Source organism: Taurulus bubalis (assembly GCF_910589615.1).
Source record: "Taurulus bubalis genome assembly, chromosome: 18".
Lineage (NCBI taxonomy): Eukaryota > Metazoa > Chordata > Actinopteri > Perciformes > Cottidae > Taurulus > Taurulus bubalis.
Window position 1 is genome coordinate 5,911,846 of NC_136606.1, and position 22,209 is coordinate 5,934,054.

The 22,209-nt window shown below is 41.5% G+C and overlaps 2 protein-coding genes across 3 annotated transcripts; both read left to right on the forward strand.

Moving 5' to 3' along the window:
* Positions 1–164: 164 nt before the first annotated feature.
* LOC306750527 (inositol monophosphatase 1-like) lies at positions 165–11,377 on the forward strand. 2 transcript variants are annotated; one of them, XM_079233968.1, is made up of 9 exons: positions 165–220; positions 2,892–3,032; positions 4,079–4,212; positions 4,638–4,742; positions 5,262–5,307; positions 5,526–5,634; positions 5,832–5,940; positions 7,613–7,764; positions 10,613–11,377. In XM_079233968.1, exons 2-9 carry the CDS (start codon positions 2,970–2,972, stop codon positions 10,729–10,731), a joined length of 837 nt encoding a protein of 278 aa, XP_079090094.1. In that variant the 5' UTR covers positions 165–220; positions 2,892–2,969; the 3' UTR covers positions 10,732–11,377. The 2 variants fall into 2 exon arrangements, with proteins under 2 accessions (XP_079090094.1, XP_079090093.1); XM_079233967.1 differs by lacking the exon at positions 165–220 and adding an exon at positions 2,609–2,705.
* A 4,872-nt stretch (positions 11,378–16,249) lies between these two features.
* On the forward strand, positions 16,250–20,924 carry LOC306750525 (inositol monophosphatase 1-like). The gene is made up of 9 exons (XM_079233965.1): positions 16,250–16,400; positions 17,484–17,578; positions 17,724–17,863; positions 17,967–18,071; positions 18,747–18,792; positions 18,878–18,986; positions 19,349–19,457; positions 20,421–20,572; positions 20,703–20,924. The coding sequence occupies exons 2-9, from the start codon at positions 17,513–17,515 to the stop codon at positions 20,831–20,833; spliced, it is 858 nt and encodes a 285-aa protein (XP_079090091.1). The 5' UTR covers positions 16,250–16,400; positions 17,484–17,512; the 3' UTR covers positions 20,834–20,924.
* The last annotated feature ends 1,285 nt before the right edge of the window (positions 20,925–22,209 follow it).

Consider the following 22,209-nt stretch of genomic DNA (forward strand, 5'->3'; position numbering starts at 1 on the left):
CTTTCATTTTGTGTTGATTTCTGGCGGTCCCTGTGGACAAAGGCGGTATTGTTTTTGAGCACTTGAGTCCCTTTTGGAAAACTCTCAGGATTTTACTGTCCCTTGACGCCTCCGCTTTTCCTCCCTGGTGCCAGCTTTCGGTCTTGCTCTGGCGATGCTGTATGCTTCCTGGTCCCCGGACTGAAAGACAGTTGTTTTCTCTTTCTGGAATTAGCTTTACGTAAGTAGGCTGTGGTCTGATTGTCCACGGTGGGGCCGGGGGAGGGCTTTGTCGCTACCAGGAAGTCGTGTAAACAGAGTCTATGTGAACCGTTTCCTTGAAGAAAAACAGATCTGGGGTTTGTTCAAATCGGCAGCTATAACATTCTAAGTATCATTCGGTTGTGTTGTGATGACCTCTTCTTGTGAGGCATTTTCTGAAAATGGCATTTGGAGAAAAGTAAACAGCTGCAACAAAAGCACTGGTGCATTCTCAGGGCAGATAACATGGCCAACATCTTAACTGTTGGACATCAGGGAAACATTGTTCATTAACTTTGAATACATGTGAGCACGCTGACACACACATGTTATCTTTTTCTGCCTATTTCTCATCATCAATGCAAATGAGGGGACCCTGAATGACTTTCAATGCTTAATAAATAACGGTTAACTGGCGCGACAGTCGCACTGGTTATTTTGAGCGTGTGAGTCTGTGAGTCCTTATGTCCCGATGTGATCCTAAATATTTTGCTTCAGATTTTGTGACCAATCAATCACATGCAGTCAAGCAATTGACTTGGCTGTTTTGTGTTGGTGTTGCAGCTATCACAAGATTACTTTAGTTTTGTTAAAATATATTGACAGAAACATTAGGGAGTCTAAGAGAGACCTGAGTTAGATTTGTTGAATGTTTTCACCAAACACACAAAGTGTGAATTGACTGACTGTGTCATTTTTCTGCTTTTTCTTGAAATAAAGAAAGAAACAGTTCTCGAGGTTGAAGGTTAGATTCAAGGAATGACTAACTGTTGAATGTAAGACTTCTGCTTATGATGATTTTCTGTCACCTCTTTATGCGATGAAGTCCGCCTGAGGGCTCTTTTCTTACACTGCTTCATTTAAAAACTGAAATGTAGATATAATAATGATATAATGTACCTTTGCATACTGTACAGTACAGCAGTCTGTGTGTAAATGAGTTTCTTGTAAGCAGAACCAACATCTTGCCATTAGGGGAAGTTTTAAGAATTATTAACTCAAGTAAAAGTAAGCTTAATGTTAAAATAGCTTATTACTGAAATCATTTCCACAGACCGTAGAGGAAATCATTTGAATTGTCATGACTTTGTTTGTTAAGACACAAAGACCATTCATTCATTTTAATTAAGAATGTGTAATTTGTTGCCTGGGGGGGTAATTGTAGTTTTACCCCCAAGAGAGTCCTTCACGATGATCTACACATGTTTTATGAAACTAGTAGCCACAAAAGAATGCAACAAAACAAAATGCAGAAAAGCCACCAATTGCTATTTTTCCTTTTCTTAATTGTACTTGACTAAAGTAACACAACGTACTTTTGAAGTTCTAAAGTTATAAGCAAAGTGTTATTAATGCACATTGAAGAATGTGCATATTAAGCTTTAGCGATATAGGTTTTAACATGGATTTCCTTAAATGTCAACACCCTGCAGCATTAAAGGTTGCTACACAAGACACCCTATATATTTGCACGTCAGATCCAAATAAGTGCTGCTGCTGCCACCTTCTGGCCAAAAAGGGTGTGTGTGTTTACTATAAGTACACTGTTAGAACAAGGCAAGCTCTCTCAAGCAACTTGCATATGCGTGCTAAAATTAACACCATGGACATCTAACCCCTAACCCTGAGAAAAGAGTGTCATGTCATGTAACTAATAATATGATCAAGCAAAAAATAATCTGCAGTTTTAGGCTATGCTGCTGTGTGGATTTATAGACAATAATATAACAATGCGACTTCAATGTTTATTTCAAATACATTCTTTATTCTTTGTTTCCATACATGTAACATAACATACAGTTAATACACAAAACAAACAAACACACAACAAACCAGACACCTCCTGTGATATTCCCCATTTCTTCCTGTTAGCATTCACAGGCGAAAGAATTAGACACTACTGGGTATGACTCATTTTCTTGTTTTTGTATTGCAAAGAAAGCATTTGTTCACTTTATGTCTCGTTACAACTTAACACTATTTATCCAGAGAGTTAGTGAGCAGCAGTGGCTGTGCAAAGTAGGAAAGAGTGAGATTTAGGAGTGCAAATATGAAATATCAATAAGTTGCAGATCCAAAAATATACACGACACGATACTACATACAAACTCACACTTCAAATCATCTATTATTACTGCCTCTCCTCGCCTGCTTCTGATACATTCATGCTTCCGTCAACAAGTAAAACAAAAACAAACCGTTACGACTTATCAGTTTCCGGTATGGAGAAATGACAGCCTTCTAGCCAATGAGAACAGCGAATTCACAACCAGGTGGTATTTATTGACCAATGAGAGCGAGAGACCCACCAACGGTCCCGCCCTCCCACAAGCTAACTCAAAGTCAGGAAAGAAGTGAGTCCGTAGGTGGGTTGAGTTAGCTTTAGCCCATTGAATCTCTCACCACTGTAGTTTATTACAACGTAAACTAAGACACCACGGAGCTGCCTGGCTAAACCGTTAACGGTGTGTGTGGAACTGTTCCTGTTGTCACCTAAAGTTTATGTGTTTCAAAGCTAATGAAGCTAACGCTAACTTGACAACGCTCGTGCCGATTTGCTTGCTTCTTAGCGTTAATTGATCTTTTCAGCCGCTCGTCTAACTGTGACGTGCAACGTAAACTAACCGCGAGTGTCTTGTTTTTCTTAACAGGAACCAACACGTTACAACCTGTCAGTATCTGGGAATATTACCTTTTTATTTGTTTTGGCTCCTCATCCCTAAATCAACATGAGTGATCTTTGGCAAGAGTGTATGGATCACTGTGTGGAAGTCACCAAAAAGGCTGGGCAGGTGAGTGAATGTTACTGTTAATGCTTTATTTTTTAATGCAATGGTCTGGAAATCACTTTATTTGAGTTGTGCATCCACTTGTATCGATATCACAGCAGAAGTGACTTGCAGGAGCATGCTATGATCACAGAAATGAGATCCAGGAATACTGATTTGAAGTAACAATATTCACGTGCAGCTCTATAAAAAGAGGCCTGAAAGGCATACAGGGAGAGTTTGATTGTTTCAAACATGAATGAAGCCAAAGTTTGGACTGAAAATAATGCATTTTTAATATTTGTTCAGGCAGCTGATGGAAAGGTGAAAGCATTTCAAAAGACCGACGGACAGTTCGAGCATTGGAATTTTAATGATTTAAGATAATTTCATCTTTAAATGTATTTAAAAATGAGGAAGTACAAATTACGTTTTTTCCCCCCTTGTATGTTCAGTTAAGACCATTCAATTCGCATCCATGAATTATGAGTTTGTGATACAAAATTCATAATAAAATGCAGAAATAATAGAAAACTAAACAAGACTTTTTCTTGCAGCAAAGCGAAAGCATTTCCCAAATAAACAAAATATAGCAAGTTTCTTTTAATGTTATCAATGCGAGTATGGGAAGTTAAATCGTCATCCAGCTACATTATATTTAAGTGTTAACTTATCTACCTACACAGGTGAAGAATAAATATGCAAAGTAGATTTAACCTGAACATACTTGAGTATACTTGAAGCCCTACTAATCATACGTTTACTTAAAGAGTGCTATTTTGGAACAACTTATTTTGTCCTCAATATATATTATTCGTGATTAAATAGTAGTTAAGCACAACTTAAAATGTAATTAGTATATTCTTTTGTGTTAACTTGCAAAAGTGACATTAAAACCCTATAAAGACTTGTGTAGCTAACACCTTACATCAACTCTGACCCATCACTGCCAACAGTGTGTGGCCATAACAGTGGGACACGTTAGGGTTTAATTAAAGTACCAGATGAGTTCAGTCATCCAAGAGAAAATCCCTTTTGCTGAGTTTGTCGTTGTTGTGTTTTTCGGCCAGATGATCCGTGAGGCGCTGCAGAAGGACATCGCCGTCATGGAGAAGAGCTCGCCAGTTGACCTGGTGACCGAGACGGACCAGAAAGTGGAACAGCTCATTATTTCCTCCATCAAGGAGAAGTACCCCGCTCACAGGTATTTGACTCGAGAGGCACGAGAGGTGCTGTGAGAACCGCTTGAAAGTACTGCAGGACATGTGACTGTGTATTATGGTATAATAACTCAAATGTATACGTTTTCATTCATGCAGTTAACTGCAAATATAAATGTCTTAATTTGGTTGCAACGCCTTCTCTACACTACCATAAATAAATGTTCTTAATTTGTTGGTTCATTAATTTGTTGCCACTCTAAAAGTAGTCATAATTAAATCTACTCAGTGTTTTAAAATACTCAAATCAGCCCATTAAGAATAACCGCAGGGTGCAGACTTGTATGACATCATACTCTTGTAGAAAAGACAAAGTAAACACAGCAGGTAGACAATAGTATTATTGATTTTACAGCTCACACCCGTGGATGCATAAAAATAGTTTTTTTTTCTCTATCTGATTTTGAAGCTTCATAGGTGAGGAGTCGGTAGCAGCCGGTGCACCCAGTGTTCTGACGGACAATCCCACCTGGATCATCGACCCCATTGATGGTACCACCAACTTTGTTCACAGGTACTGTCGACCGTTGTTCAATACTCGATTCTGATTGGTCAACTGCAGGATTCTACAGGCCTGTTATTGCTTCATATCAGGCCGCTGCTCTGTATTACAGTTGCAATGGATACAGCTCTCATCTCCGTACCCAGAGAGAGGACTAAAATTCATATTAATAAAATATATTTTTTAATTAATATATTGTTTAAAATGATTGATTTACGTTTGAAGTCCGGCTCCCCACCTGAACCCTGGGTTCATTTGGCAGTAATGACCGGCTCGCTGTACATTATCCCTTTTATATAAACCATTGAGAAGCCTGATAGGGCACTGGATTTATTTTATCGTTGTCGTTCCTTATCTATTTTTATCTTTTAATTGGGTTCTCTCTCGGATTGTCCTCTCCGTCAGGGATAATTAGACAATGTAGATGAAACTGAACTGATAATAGAAATTGAATCCTCTGAGCTTAAACCTAAAGGGAGTTCATTAAAGGAATGCTTTTTTTAAAAAATATTATAAATTCCTTTTGTGCAGGTTCCCTTTTGTGTCCGTATCAATTGGCTTCACTGTGAAGAAAGAGGTATGCTTCATTGTTTGTGAGTCAAGCGTTTGTTTTTCTGACACTGCAACATCTCAATTAGATGAAACCTTCAGATAATAATTACCCCAATAACCCAGAGGATTTCTGATGTGTAGTACAGTAGTTTTCTCTTCTTGTATGGCTGATGTTCTATTCTTAGCCCCCCTCCCACACCACATTCATCACAGCTGTTTTCTGTGCTGCCTCTCGGGTCTCAGGTAGAGTTTGGGGTCGTCTACAGCTGCATCGAGGACAAAATGTACACGGCACGCAAAGGGAAGGGAGCGTTCTGCAATGGAGAACCAATCAAAGTGTCTGGACAGCAAGGTAAATATTGATAACAGCGTCAGGCTTCAGTGTTGCTGTTCTCAACATGTCCACCAGGTGGAGGCCTCGTCACAGCCAGATTCTCTGCTTACACCAACATCTCCACACAGCAACACCTCCAGAGCCAGTATTTGTACATGTTGTTTTCAGAAGAGTGAGCGGGATTTGACTGTTATTTGTCTGTGTTTCATTCCAAGATATTAGCCAATCCCTGGTGCTGACGGAAACAAACTTCCATAAGGATCCCAGGCGTTTTAAAACCATGTTGGCCAACGTGGAGAAGATCCTCACCATCCCCGTGCATGGGTAAACACACACTGGTGCAAGTCCTGTAATCCTTAACATTTCATTCCTGTTTGATCAGGTGAGGTATGTTACTTGTATTATTTTATATAATTTTTTTTCAGAATTTATTTGTGAATAAAATGTATATTTAAAAAAAACAACACTTTTTTTAACATATTTTGATCAAAACTATTAATGTCCAGCATGATCTATGCTAGATTTCCCCCCCAAAAAAGTAGCCGACTTTTACAAACTCCATGGTTCAGGCCCTTACCAACATCCCAAATACTAATAGGACACCTTTTTGGAAAGGTTAGGACCTATATAATCAGAATCTGCAACCACTGTAAAACAAAGCTTTGATATATTGGGAAGGTGTTTTAGTCAAAAAAACGTGTCGTTCGGTTCAAAAATAGAAAGGTTACTTGTTTTATGACAAAACATTGTCTCCCCCGAGGCTGCTGGGTATTAAAATTTGCATAAGCCAAGCCTTCCCCCTTGCTGTGTGAGGTGTTTCTAGAAATGTGGGGGGTACACGTAAGTCACAGGAAGGGGATTTGTGAGACAGAGAAGAAAAAAAGAAACCTCCGGGCGATTTGTGATTTTACAGGTACTAATATGGAGTTCGTAAGGGTTTTGATTGCTTTGTTAGACTTCCACAAGCCTGCACGATTACTGAGATGTGTTTGTTAGGGAAATCCGACTTTGTAAAGGGTATTTATCATGGATTTGGTGAAACCTTACGGCCGCCGCGGCAAGCTGACGGAGCAGCAGTATAGTCGGCGGAGTTTACGTAAATACTTCAACTTAACGGTTACTTTAATTATGTTTTACACCATATGTATCTTCCACAAGGGTTGTGGAACTGTAGAACGTTAAATGAAGTTAAACAACGATGTGGTTCTGGAGATAATTAAGGAAACGTTCAAACTAAATAAAATAAAAATTGTCTGAAAACAGGTGCTGCTTTGCCTTGCAGGGCTGACAAGAAGAGTAACCTGTTTACGGTACAGACAAACAAAGCCATGTTTTGGTAAAGAAGAGCATCTGATCTGATGTTTCACAATGCGAGCGAGTAGTTTTCCACGGCAGCGCCCTGTAAGTTGAGGTTGGAGGTGTGTCACTCTTGAAAAAACAAATGCATGAATGCAAATCATCTGCAAAAAAGGAGCGTTTTGAAGACACACTTTTTTAGTGAATGATTATTGTTATCGTTGACTACAATCATTCATTGAACATGTTCTTTCCTGTTGGTGCTTCACAATAAAGCCCCCCCCCCAGGTTTTACCAGTAGAACAAGCTTTTAATGTGAAGCAGCAGCAGGTTTTTTTTGTTTGGTAATGGGGGAGGGGGACTCTGCAACTAACAATTGAAAGCACTATATAGAGGGAGGCAATGGTAGCAAGACAAGCCACCATCAACAAAGGCAAACATACACTTGATCTTAATTAAAAGAAATAAAAAACATACCGAATTGAGAGCAGCAATGACGAAATCTAAAATACCAACCACCGTTAAAAAAGAAGAAAGAAACGCCCACCATAAATAGTTCCCCCGAATGTGGTTTGAGTCCATTAACATCTTTAGGACCATTTCTTAAAACAGTCACATACGCACACTAAACTTTCAGTAGACCACCAGGAGTTTTAACTGTGTGTCAAACGCAGAGCCGACATCCCATTTCCATCCACAGGATCCGCTCCCCGGGCAGCGCAGCTGTCAACATGTGTCTGGTAGCGTGCGGGTCGGCCGACGCTTACTACCACATGGGCATCCACTGCTGGGACATGGCTGGAGGGGCGGCGGTGCTCACCGAGGCTGGAGGAGTCATCATGGACATTTCAGGTGAGTCACTGGGAGGAACTGAAGGAACTGCTGCGCTTCGGGGTGATGGACTGGTGGAGACCGCAGCGAGAAAGAGGCTGCTGTTTGTTCAGGGCAAACGCAACGGAAGTTATTACACGTTTCTGAATTATTTATTGCTGCTAATTCTCGCCGTTATTGGTTTTCATCCCCCTCTCTGCTCACAAATGACTGTGCAACAGTTAAAGATGGTGGGGGTGAGGGTGTTGCTGGTGGCTTTGTCCTTGAAATAGGAAGCGCTGGGGTTTGAGAAATATGGTGTGAAATTTCGGCAACAGACAGCTTAGATTCAAGACTATTGGAAGCTGCTGTCAAGTCAAACCTGCACAGTTTAAACGGCAGTGCTATTAAAAGAGTCAGCACATTGTTAATTTCTGCCAAAAGACTTTTGTTCTATATATTTAAATAGTAAGGAGGAGAGTGTGTATACAGTCGGGTCCATAAGGATTTGGACTGACACCATTTTTCAAATTTTGCCAATTTACACGACTGCAATGGATTTTATTTAAATGTGGTTTTAATGTGTGGTTGAAGTGTTGACTTTCAGCTTCAGTTCAATGGATATAACAAATCTATCGCATTAACTGTTGAGGGATTACAGCCATTTGTACACAGTCCCCCACAGTTTCCGAGGCTCAAAAGTAATTGGAAAACTAACGTAATAGTGAATATAATGATCATGTTTAATACTTGGAGGAAAATCCTTTGCAGTCAATGGTTGCTTCAAGTCTTCAACCCAAAGTCATCCCACAAACGCTGAGTTTCCTCCCTTGAGATGCTTTGCCAGTCCTTTGCTGCAGCCTCCTTCAGGTGCTGCTTGATTGTGGGTCTTTCTGCCTTCACTTTGATCTGAAGTAAATGAAAAGCATGCTCACTTGGGTGGAGATCAGGTGACTGAAAGTATTCCATTTCCTGAGAAGCTTTTGGGCTGTTTTCACAGTATGCTTTGGGTCATCATTCATCAATACAATCAGTTTTGTAGCATTTGGCTGAATGTGAGCAGATAGTAACACCTCAAAACTCATCCTGCTACTTCTATCAGCTGAGACATCCTCAATGAACACCAGTGGCCCCGTTCCATTGGCAGCCACACCGGTCCATGCCACGGCACCGCCTCCACCATGTTAACCAGAGGACGTGGTTTGCTTTGGATCAGGAGCCGTTCCTTTCCTTCTCCACACTTTTCTCTTCCCATCATTCCGTTACAAGATAATCTTGGTTTCATCTTCCAAAGAACCTTTCATCTAAAACTGATCAGACTCATTCAGATGTTTTCTGGCAAAGTCTGATCTGGTCTTTCTGTTCTTCAGTGGTTTGCACCTTGTTGTAAACCTTCTGTATTCATGATTGTAGACTTTGACTTTGTATTCTTGTTATGAAGGTTTTATCTTCACCAAGGAAATAATTCTGCTCCGTCTACTTTACATGTCCTCCGTGGTCTTCCGTTTTTTTTGGCGTTGAAGAGCTTACCAGTACATTCCTTATTTTTAGGAATGTACCAAACTGTTGATTTGGTAGATCCTAATGTTTCTGCTATCTGCCTGATAGGTTTGTGTAGTCTGTCAGCCTCTGAATGGCGTCCTCCTCTTGCATCGACACCTCTTCGGTCCTCATGCTGAGAGTTCCCTGGACCAGATACCAACTGCAAACTCAACATTTGAAATCATCTCCAAACCTTTTTATTGGCTTAATATGTCATGAGATAACGAGGGAGCAAACAATTTGTAAGACAATTGTCAATTACTTTTGAGCCTCTGAAAATATGGGGGACTGTGTAACAATGGTTGTAATTCCTAAATGGTTAAGTCGATTGTTTTTGTTATATCCATTGAATTAAAGCTGAAGGTCTACACTTCAACCACACATTGACTGCTTTAAATCCAATCCAATGCAGTCGTGTAAATAGGCAAAACTAGACATTCTCTATCACCATCCAAATACTTCAGGACCTGACTATGTGGTGGATTAAACTAGTTGCATTTAAAGCGACAGTTGTCCTCCAGCACATCCTTTCCTCTTTGGACAATAACTGGAGGTTAAAACCCACCGATCAACTCTCCCGCTTAAAAATCTGATCTGGCAGAGGGTAGAATTTAAAAAATGAGTAGGATCATGATCTTGGGAATGTGTCTCCCACGCCTTCACCATCTGATATATATATATATATATATATATATATATATATATATATATATATATATATATATATATATATATATATATATATATATATATATATATATATATATATATATATATATATATATATATATATATCTCTATCTCTATCGCTCTGCTTTCCCTCTTGTGAATAGTTGAGTACTCGGCAAATGTTCTTCTACAACATGGGCATCTCAAAATGAATAAGTTATTTTTCTTGCATCGATTGGATGGTGCAATAAGCAGGAGAAAATGTCCACTGGCTCAACTGTTGCTGGAGTGACTAGTATTGTATTTTTCTATCTTTGATGAGTAATACATTACATCTTATTACTCAAGAGAGTTGACTTAAACAGTTACTTTGCACTTTTATTACCTGGTAAGTCCGCGCACACCAACAGCAGTGAGGTGAGACCACATGAGACGCTTCATCCGCTTTGCTGGCTTACAATGAGATTTTGAGCAAACAATATGTAAAAACCCAAATTACAACAGCAATTGAACACAAATTTCAATTAAAAAATATCTACAATAAGGAAGAATTAGCTGGTTTATTCAGGTTTGCACACCAAACATTTCCAAATGTTAGCGTTTATAGTCTTGTTCCAGCAAATTGTGAAGTTGAACTTTATTACAGCCTTACTTACTTCCTCTTCTGTCTCTCGTCCAGGTGGACCGTTTGATCTGATGTCTCGGAGGCTGATCATCGCCAGCAGCAGAGCTATAGCAGAACGCATCGCCAAGGAGATTACAGAGTTCCCCGTTGGAAGAGACGACACAGATGGCTAGTAAAATTCCATCATCTCTTCTACCAACTTCACATGTTTTTTTTGTTTGTTTTTTATCACCCGACTGTTTTGTATTTAAAAAGTCACGGTTACGTCTTTGCCTTAAGAACCAAAGCGATAAACTTACCTCTGGAATAGAATCCTGTGAAGTTTGTTAGTCAGACTTTCAGCTTCTTTCTGCTTTCCTTAGAAGTCCTTGTTGTGTTTCTGCATTCAAGCCTCTCACAGATTTAGACTTGTTATTGTGTAGTAACCACATGGTGTGTGGTGGAGGAATTAGGCCTCTGTTTCCTATTACACACCTTTTAGCTAATTGTATTATCTATAATTATTTATGGGAACAATGCAGCCAGAACTATTTAATTGATTGCGTAACTGCATACAGCACTGTTGTAGTCTTTTTAGCATACATGTGTTCAGGTTTTGACCAATATTATTGCTTTTCCATTTAAGATTTGAAAATGGGTTATTATATTTGGTAAAATGTATGTACTCAGCGTTTCACAAAAAGCTGTCACGTAGGATACCAACGTGAGACGATCAATAAGGTTATGAATAATGTGAACGCAATTATTATACAACTAGCACCAGCTGAGTCAATGTTGGTTTTGCTAAGTTTGATTGTATAAAGTGGGGTTGTATGTATACTCGTATGTGTTGTGTGATGATTATTTTTCCCCCTTATGGCCGCGATCACACTGAGACACGTTGCAACCAGGCGGCAACCTCCGGTTCTCGGCATTGTCTCTACTGAGCGCCTCCTCCGATTGCAAAAAGAAGTCAGATTGTATAGAAGTCTATGAGAAAATGACTCTACTTCTCGTTGATTTATTCCCTCAGTAAACATTGTAAACATGAGTTTATGGTCTCAATTCAAGTTTCAAGTCTTCTTCAATACAGCACGATGTTCATTTAGTAAATTATGCTCCTTTAGAGTCAAACAGAACATAAAGCAGGGTAAGCTTTAGGGCGGGGCTTACTGTGATTGACATCCACATTTCAAATATGGTAACCTCCATTTATTGGTTGCAAAAAAAAACCTACCTCTACTTCTTTATATATAATCTTATGGTTGCAACAGGCGCTTCAAAAACGCCCCTCTGACATCGGCGGTGAAGTAGTAAAGCCCGCCTCTTGCTTTGATTTGATTGGCCGTGTGACATTGGCGAGCGCCTAGCGCTGAGAAGTTTACAGTATTTTTAACTTGCTGGGCTTTTTAAAAACGCAGAAAACAATGATTTTATGGCGCGACGTGTCTCTGCGATCGGCCCACATGTCTACCAGAAGTGCAGTTAATACGAAATTTGTGAGCCAATGTTAGCTCTGTATTAGCCAGTTACTGTCGTTAGCAAAGGCACCCGCAAACGTAATACTGCATAGCTCTCTAATGCATCGCCAACTACATTCCACTATAACATGAGTTGCACACTTTTGTGCGTGTGAACTCACAAAGTGCTCGCAGCACACGTAACGTGAGGCATACCGAGTGTCAGTCTCATGTTTTAATACTCTGAGGATCGTGCAACCGACCAGCGCTCGTTCTGTTGTTGAACTAGGAGGCACCCTCACACGAGACAAAAGATCGTTTTCCCCTCCGGCGTGGGCTGGACTTAATTGCGCTCCGTCCTTAAATTTGAATGTTTGGATTTGAATACACTGGGAAGCTATGGATGATATAAAAAGATAAACACATGTATATGTAAATGAATTTCAGTGCCATCACTAGTTTGCACTATCGCTGATCCAAGAATATGTACATAACAACGATGTCTGCATATCATGACTTTATTGTCTAACTTCTTCAAGTCCAGACTGAAATAGAATGAATGGATGTAATGAAGGGAGAGAATAAAGAGCACTATAAATATCTCCTGCCAAGCCCAGCCTCTTTCTGACACACCACAGATGGATAAATGCATGTCATTAAAGCCGCGCAGACAGGTGTCAGCATGCATCCACATGTCGGCTGTACTCGTAAACAGAAGACTCACCATTGGCAACGGGATGTAAAAAGCTGAGTGCCAACGTTTCTGCAGAGAAGTGCTGAATTTCTTCCACTAAATGTGGGCGTTTGCTGTCATTCCTTGTTCTCGCGGAAATTTGTAAATAAACAATTCCCCAACACATACAGAAAGTAAAGAAGATTCATAATGAAATCTGCCAAGACTTCTCCAAGTCACCGTGACAAAGCAAAAGCCGCTACACCAGCCCATATCTTCTGAAATCTGAGATTATCTAGCGCTACAGTTGGAGAATGGAAAATTCCTCCCCAGCGAGGCTCCTTAAACACCTCGCTGACATCCTGACAGTGGCCTGTATCGGCCGTGTGTTCGGGACATAAATAGACGTCCTTATTTGCTCTGACCTAGAACGCTGCCTTTTTTTCTCCTTTTCATAAAATCTATAAAGTAGAAAATATGAAAAAGGAAAGCGTCTCTTGTGGCAAACAGAAAAGCGAATGAATAGAAAACAGGCCTCTGACACTATAAAACACTTGAAGAAAACAAAACCCCCCCAAAAAAACCACACTGACTGCTTCCGTTGTGATGGAGTAGAGAGATAAAAGCATTTACAGCCATTACACCATGTAGAAGTCTCTGCTGCCCTTTCAGACGCTGCACATGCAGGGCGGCGGCCTGCACCCCTGGGCCGATGTGCTCCATGAAATAGCCCAGAGTTTTGCTCTCCACAGACTGTCTGCTCTTGTTTTTTTTTATCCCAGCTTGTGTTCGCTGATGACTAACAAATGGTTTTAAAACACTTTACTTGAGCAAACCCAGGTCCTATCCTGCTGGGGCCCCCCTCCGAAGAAATCAATGGTCCATGTTAGTCTGCAGCAGGAGGTTCAGACGTAATCGCCAGTGTTGGGAATGATTTCCAGAGTCGGCCATGCTGAAAGCAAAGCACCCCGCCCCCTCTGTCGACTCCACCTTTTTACATCAACACCTACTCGCGTTGCCGGTTCCCGGTTCCCGGTCTTTTTGATGTTTGTGTCCTGGTTGCCGTTCAGAAGCACCAGCCATTGTTCTTTGAAAAGTTGGCGACACTGTTTTCTTCCTGCACCCCTGAAATGTTTCCCCGGAGATGCGAGAGTCTGGCTCCCGAAGACATTTTAGAACAATTTTCCCTTTCTGTTAGCTTTTCAGCTTTGTTTCAAAACCACAATGTGTGTTTTCGCGCTTTGCCAATGGCTTTATCTGTCGACATTATTATTATATATATATATATATATATCTTATATTATAGCCACATACGCATTGTGGTTATATAGTTTGAACATGTGGTTCACAACTTTGGTCCAAAGTACTTTAGAACCTATTAGATGGTTTGTCATGAAAGTTGCATTCACATTCACGGTCCTACAGACTTTGGCCATCATGAAGTCTAACACTTTTGCTTTTTGGTCAAATGCTCCAACAACTATTGAATTGGTTGCCATATAAATCTGTTGAGACATTCATGGTCCCCAGAGGATGAATCCTACAGACTGGTGATCCCCTGAGTTCTCCTTGCGCAACCAGCTGGTTGACAATTGTTTTTTTTTTAGTGAAGCGTCTCGACAACTTTTGGCTGGATTCACATAAAAGTTGTCCCAGACATTTCTGGTCCCCACAGGATGACTTGAATTGGTGATAAACTGACTTTCCATCAGGTCAACATTTCAGTTTGTCCAGCACTTTATGATGAAGCGGCAAAATGTAAAAGTCAAAGGGGGGACTTGTAAAGAACTCCAGACAGGAAACGACATGTCTGAAGCTCCTGCTCATCTTTCAGGGTGCACCATTGACCTTCAGCAACTTCGGCATCACGGCAGGCCTCACTTACAGCTGTGATTCCCGGGAACCAAACATCCAAGGCATCCGTCATCCTGGATAAATTATTCATAACAGACCTGCCAAGGGAGACAGCAGGACTGATGTATTTGTTTTGCTTGTCCTATCACTTCCCTCAGCCTGTCTCCCAACATTTTAGAGAGCGCCCTTATATTTAGTGCACAACGGGGACAAGGCGATGACAACTGCTCTCCTGCTGCTCCCGGTCAAACACAAAACTTTACCACACACTGATCCTGTCGGCTTCAACCTGGAGGTTTGTTTTATCTTAGCTTCCAAAGCTTGCGAGGCAGGTTTTCTGGTGTTTCCTACCAAACACTGTGATCATATGAGGATCCAGATGAGATCAACAAGTAGATCAAATGTAATAATCCAACATTTGCATGAGCGCTCACCCTGTCTTTGCTCAACAGTCAAAGCGGGTATGTCCTCACCGAGCCTTCGAGTTATGCAAGGTGTGGCGGTGATGAACATCATGTCTGAACGAGCCCCGGGGAAAAAAACACAGACTTCAAGTCAAGGGGCCTTCGATCGATGTGAGACTAGAACACATGTCCAGTTAACACCACCGGTTGCATTCATATCAACTTAAAATATGATGAGAGGTATATTACTGGGCTCTGTGTAGGAGGCGTGTGTTGATTGAAATCAGAAGGTGGTGATGTACATTGGATCCATTCATTGATCGGCGATCCATCGACCTGCATCGGGATCCTCTATCGCCGTTTAAATGAGACACATATCACCACTATCCTCACACTTCAGGTTGTTTTTTCAGGCCCAATGTTATCATGTTGAGACATGCAGCTTTTATGTATGACTTCCTGCTTTTATCTTTTCCTTTAAGGGAAGTAACTTGAAGATTTTAGAGAATATATTCTCGACTCCCTCAGGATTTACGGGCAACATGCACTTGAATGAAAGAGCGGTTTAGCGATGCACATTTTACTGATTCTGTGGTACCTAATTATTCTGTATTGTATCATTTGCTTCTTGATATTGCGATACTTCCTCATTCTCTCCCAGAGGAGGAGAATAAATGAGCATCTAAGTCACCTCACAGTGAGCTGTGATAACGGTTTGATACACATTTTAACGTATCTGTAGATAGAGACACCTCTACATCTGTGCATCTGCAGTAAATACTTTCATTCAGTTCATGAGGATATTGTTGTTGCACAATGATAAACAGGCATGCATAACCTGACTCACAAGGGGACCTTTCAAAGTGGAATTCTATGAAAGGACACAAAGGGAAAGCACAATGGCTGTGACAGTGTCAGGAAATATAAAACTGACAGGAACTTTTGTTTTGTCGCGTCAAATCCCATGTTAAAACCTCAAGTCAGGAGCTGGAGCGTTCTCTTGTTTCTCAGAGAAATTGTGCAAGATTTTTATGGCAGAAAATCTGTTTTATGAGCCGACGACAACGCGACGAGTCTGCAAATTCTCATGCTGCGCATTTCAACATTTAATTACTAGCCATGTCAGCTTTGGCATGTTCATATGTGACAAAAGCAAGTACGCAGCACAGGGTGTGTCTTTCTGAAATTCCAAAATTTTCCACTTGCTTACATTGATGCCCTCGTTGCACTTGCTGCACATCGTGTTGTTGCAGGTCTGTCGACATAGCATGCTGCTTCCTTTGGGTTTGGGTTGAAGAAACCCCGGAGGGCGGTGCCAGTACTTTTCCCATTCTGTCATACCAGCTTTAAAAAAAAGAAAAAAGAAGTTGCTTCATCGCTCCAATAAGGGAACTTAAGGTTACGTTTTTCAAAGGAAGGCGCACTAGCATCTTAGAGCTACCTCTGACAGCTTGTACATCTGTCTTCTCAAGGTAAGGTTCTCTTTCATTATAACAGTGCATGGATGATACCTTTGTGTGTGTCCGTGTAAAAAAAGGTGTGTGCTATAATGGATGGATAATTGTCGAATAACCTTTTGTCGCTTTTGTGTAACTTATCACCAAAAACTTGCAATAGCATATATAATGCATATGCTGTGTAGTATGTGTTTTCTACAACAACAACATCAAGATTCATATGCTATTTTATCAGAGTTTTTTTTCTTTTCGAAATTCAGTAAAGAGTACAATATTTGCTTCTGAGATGTAGTAGAGTAGAAGTATAAATATGTGTAGATGGGAAGTACTCAAGTACTGTGAAGTACAATTATCTCCAATTTGTACAATAATCCCCCTTTTATGCAACTTTACACTTCTACCCAACTACATCTTACGCACCAATATCTAGATTTCTACTTGAGTGTAGAGTTTAGTTACTTCTCAGGTGTTTGCAGTAAAATGCGACATAATGAAGCAGCAACATTAATCCAGAATCATCACTGACAGGAAACATGTTACTGCACAAGGAAGACTTTAGACTTAGCTTTATTAATAATACCCACATACTTTTTCTTAAGTAGGATGGAGTAGGCATTCACATGCATTTCGTTTTTGTATTCCCTCACTGGAGAACCTTTTACTTTTTATTCCCCACCCCATTTTTTAAAACCGGACCTACCTCCTGCTGTTTCTTTACATTTTAAAATCTAAAACCTGCGCCCCCTGGTGGGGATTTAACAGAATGCAAGACAGGCAGATACCAGGAAGTGTTGCCCAACTCACTCTACTGTGAGAGGAGGGTGTAAGCATGCAGGAATAGAAGTATTGTCTTGTGGGTCCTCAGAGACGGGTGTCACTGTTTACACATTTTGCAACATCCTAATAACCTTCTTTTTGTTAAGCCTTGTGGTGTTGGGGGCGTGGTTATGCTCAGCTGCAGAGGGGTGTGGTTGTGGGTGGCTCAGGGGCGGTGCCTGGAAGTCAGTCCAGCTGAGGCCAATCAGGCCTGATTGGCCTGATTGTCCTCAGCTGGACTGATAGTCATAGCTGCACTTACAAGCTTTATCTGTTTCCCAGGCTCTGGTCAGTAAACCCCCTGTACTCACATGATGTCGGACCCGTGGCAGAATGCATACGACTTTGCTGTTCAAGTTGCACGAGCGGCTGGAGCGGTACGTAAGAAGTTCCTCTCTGGTGTTTCCAAAATTGGCTCGGATATTTTGTAAGATATTGCGAGGATCAACATATGAACTACGCCCTGCTTTAGCCACGTGATCCTGAAGCATGTGCCAATTATTTTCCTTTTTTTTTGTAAAGGTAATTAGGAAAGCCGGGGAGGAAGAAATAAAGGTCCAGACGAAGAGCTGCGCTGTAGACCTCGTCACCAAGACTGACGAGAGGGTGGAGAAAATCATCATCGGGTCTTTGAAAGAACAGTTCGGAGATGGCACACACTGGTGAGTCAGACACACACATACACACACACACACACCTGCATATGAATCTTTGTACTGTGTGTTTCATATTGTGATATGTCTCCCTGGTTATTTTGTGCTGCAGTTTCATTGGAGAAGAGTCCGTCTCAAATGGGGAGCCGTGCCTCTTAACGGATAAACCGACGTGGATCATAGACCCGGTCGACGGCACCACGAACTTTGTTCATGGGTATGACGTGTGATGTGTGTGTGTGTTGACAATTTGTTTGCGTTAAAGGCACAGTGTGTAGGACATGTTGTGTTTTTGATTAAATTAGAATGAGTCCTTCATACTTACATACATCATCTTCACCCCACCAGGTTGCACCGCCATTATTTTTTTTTACAGTCGCCCAGATTGGACAAACTAAATTCTGGTTCTATAAAGGGCCTTTGATGTTTGATGTCACCTGAAGGCGTCTGTAGTCATGTGACTTTGAATCTGCAGTAACATGAGCTGCTGAGTGTTGTTGTAAGAATGGCCTCTGGTGTTCCTGCTGTCTTGGAAAAGAGGAGGAGGAGGGAGCAGTGGTGTGCTCTGTTGGTTGCAATCTGCAACTTCACCGCCAGACGCTCACCAATGTATCCACACTTTACCTTTTAATGGATTCACTTTAACCGGATCAAACCAAACCAGCTAGGTCTCGTTCCCGGGGTGTCAAATACCGGCGCTCTGCCACGCCCCTCCGCAAACCCCTTTGGTGTCTGTATGAGGGGCGCCAGGTTTTCAAGTAGCTTATTATATTATATGTTTAGAGAAAGTGATGAGGGTCAATTTCCCATACTCCTACTTAAAAAAAAGCCTATTAAAAGATGCACAGGGTAAGACAAACGTACTGACGCATGTGATGCTACTGCTTCACAGATTCCCCTTCGTGGCCGTGTCTATCGCCTTTGCCGTCAATAAGGAGGTACGTCAAATCAATCAACGGTCATTAAAAGTACTTGATCCATACTTGGTATGTGGAACCTGAAAGAATGACCTTTTGTTTTCAGTTGGAGTTTGGTGTGGTGTACAGCTGCTTGGAAGACAAAATGTACAAAGCAAGAAAGGGGAAGGGAGCTTTCTGCAACGATGAACCGATTCAGGTGTCCGATGTAACAGGTAACAGCATTCTTCTGTGTACTATCAGTCAACAGTTACTAGTTCAGTTTTTTTTTCTGCGAATGAAAGAAAGTCGGAAAAATAACACAAAAGGAGCTTTGCGCGGACCACAAAAAAGATGTGCCGTCCTTCGCTTTCGCTTTTGAAATGTACGATCTGGAAACAAACCTCACACACAATCACCACTTTCACATCAAGGACCTTCAGAACGTCATGAAATATTCAAGCAGAACCATTAAAAAGGTTACGCACATTCAATCTGGAGGACTTTTGACTGCTGTGTGTGTGTGTGCACCTTTACAGGCACAGTTCCACCGATAATTATACATAACAATAACCCCTTTGCCGTGCTGTCGCTGCAGATATCAAGAAGTCCATCATCATCTCGGAGCATGGAGTTGACAGGAGCGTAGAAAGAGTAACCAAGATCTTCTCCACCATGCGGAAGATCCTCTGCATCCCAGTGCACGGGTGAGTGGTCTCAACTTGGTTTTTTAGGAATGTGTCATTTCTGTGAAACGATCACAAGCGTGACGTATCGCCGATGGTCACGCCAAGGGTTCATCCGACATTTTCTAACCGTGCGGACGTGGATGGGCTTAGAACAAATGGAAAACTCTGAGGAGCTTTGAGAATGTCCTTCTGCCACGAGGAAAAACCCACACAGTGTAAAATATCCATAATACATCATAATGCATAACCGAGGCTATAGACCGCATGTAAGAAGTGGATGTATTCGCCCTTACGTCACCCGTTGGTTTGTGGACTACGGTTTTGAAGTCGCTAGTGTGGCAATTTGGCCGTCGCCATCTTGATTTTCGCTATTCGCCATCTTGGGCAACCAGAAGTGAAACAAGAGGGTGGAGCTAAGAACAGCCGAACCCTGAATTGGATATATTCAGGCGCCCAAAATGTTACAATTAACTGAAAAACACTCTTTGAAAGGGTTAGTCAACTCCCAGATGCTACGCCGTGGTAGTGACCTGTCAATCATAAGTTAGCCCCACACTAAAGCTTATCCCTGTGCTGCATACCCTGATAGTTACCCTAAAATGACTTATTTTCCATGTAGTCAATTAAATTGTAAATTAACTTATTGATTTGAATATGAACATTAGACGAGCCGAAACACCTGCGGCTGCAAAAAAGCTACACTCTGGAGGCTGAATTATTAAAATGATTTGACTTTCTTCAATATACTAATAAGAAAGAACACATTGTTTGTACGCATTGCATTTTGCAGGATCAGCGTATCTGCATTTTTATACTTCATGGGGCCGCAACTTTTCCTTGTTGTCCAGAGTTTGCTGACAAACCCGGAGATCTGAGACCTTCTTCCTCCGATTCCCTCCATTCATTGTTAGCCTGCTGTTTGCCGCCTTAAAGGGCAATGTGTAGCTGACCCGTTCAACTCAAACCGCTGTGTCCCGACAGGCTCCGTGGGTCCGGGACCGCCGCCACCAACATGTGTCTGGTGGCGTCGGGGGCGACGGAGGCCTTCTTTGAGATCGGGATCCACTGCTGGGACATTGCTGCTGGAGTGGTCATAGTCAGAGAAGCCGGAGGACTGGTACTGGATGTTGATGGTGCGTATGCTTTCAAATGTGACCGCAGAACATCAAGGGATAATGCTACATTAAACGACAAATGATTAAAGGTCATCAGGATTATTTTGGGTGGAACCCCTCTTAATAAAGGCTTCATTTGACAACACAGGGGGACCGTTCGATTTGATGTCCCAAAGGATGCTGTCGGCAAACAACGATACTATCGCTCAGAGGATCATCAAAGAAATTGAAATATTCCCAGTGCCGAGGGACGACGCGCCGATGCTGAAGAAGAAATGAAGATATCCAAATGCATTTCAAAACGAGTACAAGAGGAACAAGTCCAGCCCATCGCTGTGTGCGGTGAATAAAGTTACTATGCCGTAATCACCACTGGTTGTCCTGTGATTTGTACACTGGGTGGGATTCATTGGCTGCACGTTTTTCAATGAGGTCAGCAATTCAAGTGACCTCCAGGTTACATTTGAAACACTGTTGTCCACCCAAGCTCATTGTAATCTGCACAAATATCTTCTGTCTGTAGCTTAATGTTATTGAAATGAATTATGCATGTCCGCAGATGTGTATTGTTTAGTTTCTTTGCCCATTGTTGGAAACCCGATAGATTGCGTGAGAAGCTGTTCTCCGTCTGATGGTTATTTTGACTGGATTTCCAATCACTGAATTTATCTTTCCTCCCTCAGTCTCATGTGACGCTAATGTGTAATTATCTGATGGAAATGAGAGGAATTCTGCCGGCGTGATTACTCTCATTAGAGCCAACAGCCTTTAGCGCCGAGTAAAGTCAATGTTGAAGTGACTTTGTAAACACTGGCCCTGTCAAGTGTCATATAAATAACTTACAGTGCACATCACCATACTGCCTGAGAGCCTCTATTTCAGCATTATTTCTGTTTACTCTATTTATTACACTCATATCCCCGCTCGCCACTAGAGGCCAGTAATGCATCAGCAATTAGTTGGGATCGTCAAGATGCTCTCATTGTACATTAGTGGTTGAACTTAATATTTCTTTTTAATTATCATATGGTGAACTGTGTTTTAGTAGAGATCGGCAGCGTGCTCTGAAGTCCCTTCATGCTCCATCAACACCTCTTTATTCTGTAGCCAAACAATAAAAAGAGGAAAACAGAAATGACCCCACTCACGAGATGGAGGGGCCCTTTCTGATTCCTTCGCTTGTTTTCACCCCCGATCTGCAAATTAACAGCTGGCTATGAGATGGGTCGCGAGTGAAGGAGGCAAAGGTGGAGGAGCCAGCTGAGAGAGATAGCGCTAACAGCGACGCGAACGGAGCTGCAGCAGCAACACAAACAGCAGGAACAACAGCAGCAGCAGCAATAACAGCAGGAGGTTGGGGGTGAGGAGTGTTTGAACTGGTGCCTTTGAAACATAAATAACTGCAATTTCTTTGTATAATTATGCTACTATACATCTGCCACTGCTGTGGTGTATGATGTTCTAATAGAGCTGTTGTTTGTCTGCCTTTCAAATGGCAAACATCTTAATTCCACAGTGCATCAGATGTGAAATATGGAGCTTTTATTTATTTTTATTACCATGTAAGTAGAATGGAGTGAAAGGATTTGTTGCAGTGGAGCGGGGCCAGATAATAGTTGCAAATACAGGACTTCTTAACATTTGCTTGAACTTGC